General features: G+C 36.4%; 2 protein-coding genes across 3 annotated transcripts in view; one reads left to right on the top strand and one right to left on the bottom strand.

Moving 5' to 3' along the window:
• Window positions 1-244: 244 nt before the first annotated feature.
• Window positions 245-7,787, bottom strand: part of LOC122657311 (homeotic protein knotted-1-like) — a 33,828-nt gene continuing 26,285 nt past the window's right edge. Inside the window, exon 7 of one of the 2 annotated variants that reach the window (XM_043851973.1) lies at window positions 245-255. The gene's annotated coding sequence lies outside the window, so the exon portion shown is untranslated. Of the gene's footprint in view, window positions 256-7,529; window positions 7,544-7,787 lie in introns of those variants that run through there. The other variant, XM_043851975.1, reaches the window with a different exon arrangement.
• LOC122658986 (pathogenesis-related protein 1A-like) lies at window positions 920-1,594 on the top strand. Its single transcript, XM_043854155.1, has 2 exons — window positions 920-982; window positions 1,154-1,594. Exons 1-2 carry the CDS (start codon window positions 920-922, stop codon window positions 1,592-1,594), a joined length of 504 nt encoding a protein of 167 aa, XP_043710090.1.

Below are 7,787 nucleotides of genomic sequence, written 5' to 3'. Positions count from 1 at the left end.
TCAAAGTTCACTCTGGCATTTTTATCTCAGATGGGATTATTGGAAGGGGCCACTGGCGCACTGTGAAGTTTGGACTTGGGTGGAATTCTAATAAATGCCCATCCCAGTGATATTGTGCCTGATTTTAGCCCAACTAGAAGTGGAGGAGGGCCTACGGTGCCAATCTGGACAGGGTTTCAAGGAATTGTTATCCCCTCCAATTCGTTGTCCCTTTCAATTCTTTCAATTCCTCATATAAGGGCAGAAATGATCATTCTGCCCTGTGCCTGAAAATACTGTCCAAAATGGGGTCCATTCCCCCTATTAGAGGAATTGAAAGAATTGGAGGTACCTGCGAATTGAATGTGATATTTATCAAGACTTGGGATGAAACAGATTGGGGCCAGCGCTTTAAGATTTCTATGGTAGATTCTGTGATATTTTAAGCATTGGGAAGTGTTGGGGTGAGGTCATCATTTACGCCCTCCTATGAAAATAGCCTGCTCACCTGACCAGGCGAAGAACCTGAGAGGAGAAAAATTCGCGTATTTGACAATTTTTGTTTGATCGTTGGTGAGCTGTACAACGCCAAAGATATCTTATAAATTCGTGGCAGCTGTCAATTATATAGAAATCTGTAAATGCTTTGTCCATTTTGTATTGAAATTTTCCTGTATTGTGATATTGTTTGGTGTTTTATGGTGTAAATGACCGCAAAAAAACTTTAACTTGTGTTTTAATAGAGTTAAAACCCTTAATGGATAAAGATTACAAACTGGCCCGCATGCATCAACAACTTGAAGTTGAAACAAACAGAACAACTTTGATCATAAAATAGCAATCTAAACTTAGTGGTAACTGGTTGGAACTTCCTTACTACAACCTCTTCTTTAAGAAACTTCTTGTTACAAGGCAGCCATCGGGGTAACTATATAATAAGATGGAAGTTGGTGGGAGGGACAGATCGAGAAGACTCATCATCAGAAGGAAGGAAGGAAGGAAGGTAATTAATTGTGAAATTAAGACAATTGAAGAACATCATATATGGCTCCTTCAAACCTTTCGTTACCTCAACTATTGCTGCTACCTATTGGCTTGATGTTGTGTGGCACCACGTTGGTGCTGGTCGAGGCCCGTATTCCTTCTTCTGTAGTACACAATATTTCTCCTGCAGTACACACGCAGGGCCAGACAAAACTTCGGCAAAGAAATGGTGGACCAGCACAATGTAGTACGTAAGTCATTGGGGTTAGGGCCTTTGACATGGAATGAGACGGTGGCAGGATACGCACAGAGATATGCGGATCAGAGATCTGGGGATTGCCAACTCGTACACTCACAAGGACCGTATGGGGAGAACCTCTACTGGGCCTCTGGCTCTGCTGAGTTAGAGACTGCCGCAGCTGCCGTGAAGGCATGGGTAGATGAGAAGAGCGACTACGATTATGCCACCAACACCTGCGTCAATGGCAAGATGTGCGGGCACTACACCCAGGTTGTGTGGAAGAACTCCCAACAACTCGGCTGTGCCTCCGTCAAATGCTCCGACAATGCTTACTTGTCCGTCTGTAGTTATTACCCTCCTGGGAATTACATTGGAGAACGCCCTTACTAAAGAGATACACTTAACTAATTCCTAATTATTATCTCTTCTAGCTAGGCAGGCTTATACCATGTGATCTTATTATGTACACATGAAGCAGAGTACACCTATTGGCTAGCTGCTTCTTGGTCTAATTTGCGACTAGCAGTTTTGCTTCTTGGCCTTCTGGTTTAATTACCTTAATTAATCCTTTAATTTTTTTCAATCTCGTGATCTTCTTGATTGAAAAACATGGCTCTCTCGATCTTTTTGTTACAGAAATTAATTAAAGGGAAAGAGAATGCTAACTGTGCATGTGTATTGTGCGGTACCTTTTCGCCCAGAGAGAGGCGTGTGAAATGACTGTTGTATCCTAGGAAATTTTCGCTTTTGTATGGAGGCATGGCAGTCATTCCCTGTGCCATGCACAATAAAAATTTAACTTTTTCCTTCTAATACTTTTCTTTTTAATAATTCTTCTGTTCACCCATGTCCATCTTCGGTTTGATCTCCATTGGAATGTTTTTATGTGGGTGAACCCATCCCGGCCAGTATTTCATAGTCCCTACTATATCTCAGATAAATTATAGCAAATTGACCTTTGCGTCACCCAACAACAATAGGCTTCCTATGTGTCCCACCTTCTCTATATTGGCATACACCTTCTTGGTAGTCTTTGATTTCTAAAGCTTTTTTCTACCACATTGTGCCAACTCTTTTCAGACTTGGCATTGTGGTGGCCGCTCAAAAGGGAAAAGAGCTCCGAAAGGTCCAAATTGGCAACTTGAACAATGACTCTTTCAATTTCAACTGGGGGAGTTACAATTGCTATCTCTCTTACTTTTTTCAAATGCTCAGGGCATTCGTTGGATTCCCAAACCCTAAAGTGGTTGGGCCCATATCAAGCATTTAACATGGGCCGAATTCCACTACGACGAGGCTAATAACTTTAATGTTTGGGCCTGAACTAGGTGTAACTTGATGGGTTGGCCCATGAATATCTTACTCTTCAATCGTTGGGTCCCTCAATTATGTCTCTTTCCATGCAACCCTATTCTCCATTTTTCGATCGGAAGTCGGAACTGATTTCCTGTGATTTAACAAATTTTAATAATAATAAATTCTGATGTCTTCGAAAGATCGCAATGTGAGCTTATTATTGCTCTTTTTTGGAATGATCTACTTTTGATCATTCATCTGTTTTTGGGTTAATGTTTTGTTCTTATTGCTCTTCTCTTTGTTATTGTTTTTATTGATTTCATGGGGTATGGCGGTATTTATGCTCATATGGGTCTGGACCACATGACCAAGTAGTGCTTTTATCCCAAGTAATAATATCGAGTTGTGTAGATCTTGCGCCCAGACACAAAAGCAATCAGACAGTGATCTCTTGTCTTTTTTTTTTATTTATTATTATTATTATTATTATTATTCATACAAAAAAGTTCTTAGATCATTCCATACGAGAAGGCCTTCTTTGCAATACCAAATTGTGCCACATGAAAAGTTAATACAACAATGCAAATCAGTGGATAGATTGGGCCGGGATGTAAATTTAGAATAGAATTCGTCTATTTAAAAGCAAACCAAATCGAATACAAAATTGATTCGGCTTTTGTTTTGGAAAAAAGAAATTCAATTTGTTTTCAGTTTTAAATTAATAACCGTCAGTTTAAAACTGGATGAACAGAATAAAACTGAAACTGTGCAAACTGAATAAAACCAAAATTGAACAAAATAGAAAGTACAAATATTGAATACAAACTGAATAGGTTTAATCAAAATTACACAATCGTATGAAAACTAATTCAGATTGAATCAGAATTAAACCGGATCAATTCGGTTTTAGTTTTATTTTTCTAAATCTATTCAGTTTTGCTTTGTAAATATTGTAATGTGAATCCAACTGAAATCAAACCAAAAAATTGAAAACAAACCGATTGACACCCTTAAGATTGGGCATTGTCTTGACACCCAAATATCATGAATCAAAGTCAAATTCAATCGTATATCCTATGTGTTGGTGTTTCTCCACGATAAGAAAGATTACGCTAGAGATAATCTCAAATTGACTCTAATACTATGACAATTCTCGAGAAATTAAACTTGTAAAAGAGATCCATAAGAGACAATTGAGCTGATAATACATGGTAATACAGAAATGTAGACATTAGTGAATAACAAAATATCTACAACTAACAATATTCCCCTCATCATTATTATATCATCAAAAAAAAAAAGTACTGTGTTTTTTTCTTTTTTTTTAAGGCCCTGTTATTTTAGGGTTTTTGTTTTATTTTTAAAAGAATGAAGTTTGAAAGAAAAGGTCAGGATATGATTTGTTGTTGACTACTAGGGGTCACCATATCAAAATTTTAATTTCTTTTTTTCCCCTTCTTTCTAGAGAAGGTAGAAGAAATAATAGAACTTCAACATAATTGGGGGCCGGGGGGCAGGGAAAGATAGGAGATTTGTTGATTGTGATGGGAAATGATTCAGATGGAATATTTAATCTATATTGACATCTACACTTGTTGCCAATTATATGTATATTTTCTTATTATATTCAATCAATTTGTATAATATCAACTTCTTTTTGGAATCCACGTTGGATTGGAATATGTTTGGATATATATAAAAATAAGAAAAAAGTTCTCTTTCTGGGAGTGTGGCCTATGCCAGCATTCCCATGAGTCTATCTCTTTCCTCCTCATGTGAAACGATATCTCTACCCCCTTGTTTTAAGGAGGAGAGAGATAGACACATGAGAGTGCTGGCGTAGACCACATTGCCGTATAGAAAATTGCTTCCCATAAAAATACTATTCTATATAAAGGGTATATTAACTTGAACAATGGTGGAAAAAGATGAGGTCTTGATTGGCAGTTGACCAATAAAAACACATATATTAATACAAAAAAAAATTGAAAAGAAATGTAATGACCTTTTAAGACGGGAAATTGATTTGGCCTTTTCATGGTTTGGCTGCACGTAGCCATATGTACTTGCTTTTACAATAATTATATATCTATCCATCCATAATTTATCCATGTATCATTTTTGGGAAAGATATCACTATCCGGACGCGTAATGTTTGTACTAGGGTGGGGACTAATGAGAGTGCATGTAAGAGGATCAATTGGAATGAAATTTTTGAGTTTACTGGAAGCTGAACGGTAAAAATATGTGGTTCTATGTTTGGGCACATGAACCATGTGATTGGTTAGCATTCTTTTTCCATCCATTTTTTTTTATGCAAATCCTTTGTGGGGTGTAAGTTTTATTGAGCTACTTTGGATAAAAGCGGAGTTACAATAATTAAGCCTATTCTTAATATATGGGTATGTAGATTCTATGCTTTATTTGCAATTTTACATAAGAAAAAGAATAAAAATTTTAATTATTCTAAAAAAATTTTATATTTATAAGATTGGTAGAGATCTCTAACGATGGTAGAAAGATTTGATCATCCAAACATTGAACAAATACTAAACAATTCGAGTGCAACATAACTCGACAAATACCAAGTGAGGGATACCTTGATTAGGAATACTAACCTTTGATTAGAGACATGACCTATTCGATATTCCTATTTATCATTGATATCTAATTTCTGAATGGTTGTAATATCGTTTGGAAAACTTCTCTATTCCAAATCTCCCACATAACACGGTTGCATGTGTTGCAAATAGTTTCTACCATTCCTTCTTGATCACCAATAATAAAAGGGATGATTTGGGTTTACTATAGATCTCTTTATTACATAAGAAACAAACCACGCTTGCAAAGCATGAGGGATCTTTATCACCTCTAGTTCCCTGTTCGGCCCAGTTCCCCAATTCCTCTAATAAGGGGGGGGGGGGGGACTGGAATGACCACCCTACCCCTGCCCAAACACTCTGCTCGGATAGGATCCACCCCCCCCTATTATAGGAACTGGGGAACTAAGTCGAGCAGGAAACTGGAAGAGATAATTTTCCGAGTATGAGAGCACTTTAGAAGTACAAGTTCACTTGCATATCATTTAATGATCCCCAAGTCTGTGCTCTGCTAATGCAATGCCAAAGGTGAAGGAGTACAAGTCTTTTCTGCATTATCTTTCCGTCTGGGTATACACCTAGAAGTTATTCTTGTAAATCTTCATCTTTAATATATTTTTTTTTTACTGATTTTTAGTAAACAAAATAAGAATCTTATCTTATTTTTGACTTATTAATCAATGTTAAGTCTATCTTTTTTGCATAAGAAAATAAAGGGAAATGATATACTTAATTTGGGTTAATAGTTTTAAAAGGAGTTTTAAGAGACACCAACATTATGAATCCCGTCTGTCCCTTTAGCTGTAGATAGGGGTGTCAAATTTCAAATTGAATCGGTCGGATCAATTAACTGACCAGTTTAATTTGGACTGAACCAAATCTTTATTGTTCTGGCTTTTAAGAAACTGATAGAAATCGAAACCAACCGGACCGATTGAAATCAAACTTATAAAAATCCAGAAAAAACACTAAAACAATATTTTCTATATAAAGCCAAATCTGAACAGATTGCAGTACGCTAATAGCCCATTAAGCCAAACCAATAAAAGATCAAACTGAACTGGTTCAAAACCGATACCAAACTTTGGGTTAACAGTTTAGTTTCAGTTTCGTCTATTACCAACCCGATCGAAACTGGACCAAACCAATCGATTGACATTAGTTAACAACCTTGATCTCATAATCACAGTAGTAATCCTTACAACCTTTCCATTTTTTCACAAAATATATCTTTTCCGTTTTTCTATAACAACTTTGTATTCTCCCTTCTCCCTCGGCTTTATCCTCAATGCTAGGGCCGGAAGGTTAGCAAATCTTAGCTCAATCAGGCCAACTCAATTGAATTGAGGTTGGAGCTCGGGTTTGTTCGTATTAAAACGAGAATGACAAAAAAATATTTTTGTTCGGTACATTAATTATGTTTAAAACAGCTTATAATTTAAATGGAATGATCAAAAACACGGTCAAATTATTAAAATTATTTTTTAAAAAAAAAGATGACACGGGGTTTAAACATTTATATTTGAAGATTATGTAACCGAAGAAAATGATAATATACACACATAAATTGTGGGATCTATTCATGTCTTAGTAATTAAATATTTATATTTGAAGTGTGATTTATTTTTTTTTTGTTTGATAAAGGTCAACAAGGATATATTAAAAAATATATATATATTCAGAATTAACGTCTAGACGTACCCAGACAGATACAAGAAATATCTCAAAAAAAACCTGAGATCTCACGTTTGGAATTGTCATTAGTAGGAACTTAAAACCCTGAAAAATATTAAAATCTAGTAGTCAAATCGAAACCTAAGATATGATTGAGCATCCAAAATCAACTCATTCCACACATGAGGAGGTAGATTAGAAAAAAGTTTTAAATATTCCATAAATAAACCGCCTGTTCAGCAAAGATGTCTGTCACTCCATTACCTTCTTTGAAAGGGTGTAATTTTTCATGTAATGGAGGAAAGAAAAGATTTCAAAGCCCCCCATTTTTACTTAAAAAAACATGGAACCAAACATATTTATGTTTGGGATGATGTTCTCTACGCCACAATGCAGCCTACGCCCAGACATATGGGCTGGGTATTTCTACCATTCAGGGAGGCAGGGTGGTTATTTTGCCCACCCCCATGTGTTTAGGCACAACCTGTGCCCCGGCACAGAGAACATTTGGCCTAAGGTTTTTCAGTGCTTTTTTTTCACCTTTTTTTTTTTGGTAAAAATGCTAATGAAAAAGATCACACTCTGAAGAGAAACTTGGTTCTTTTGGATTTGGTTGCTTCACCAACATGGTTCTAGTGCACGGTATCGGATTGGGTATCGATCAGTTGCAAAATTGATATGATATCGATACGGTATCGGAATGGATCGACCGTATCGAACAAAAGTACCCCTAAATCTCCTTAAAAAATGGATTTTCTGATCATTTTACCTCTTGTCGAAACCATATCACCATATGGTATCGACACAGTATCAAGATCGCCTATATGTAATACCGGTATGTATTGCAGGATACCGATACTTAGAACCATGTTCACCAAGGTAAAGTGCCAGCCGGTCTATTTCTGCATCAAGCCAATGGATGTGTTCTCCCGTAATTATAGATAGAACATGATTATTATAGAATAGACCACCTACAAGGCTACAACACAATTTGGCCAGGTTGCGCAAAGTTG

Source organism: Telopea speciosissima, chromosome 4 (assembly GCF_018873765.1).
Source record: "Telopea speciosissima isolate NSW1024214 ecotype Mountain lineage chromosome 4, Tspe_v1, whole genome shotgun sequence".
Classification (NCBI taxonomy): domain Eukaryota; kingdom Viridiplantae; phylum Streptophyta; class Magnoliopsida; order Proteales; family Proteaceae; genus Telopea; species Telopea speciosissima.
The sequence above is the reverse complement of the archived record's forward strand: the minus strand, read 5'-3'. Positions and strand labels throughout refer to the sequence as shown.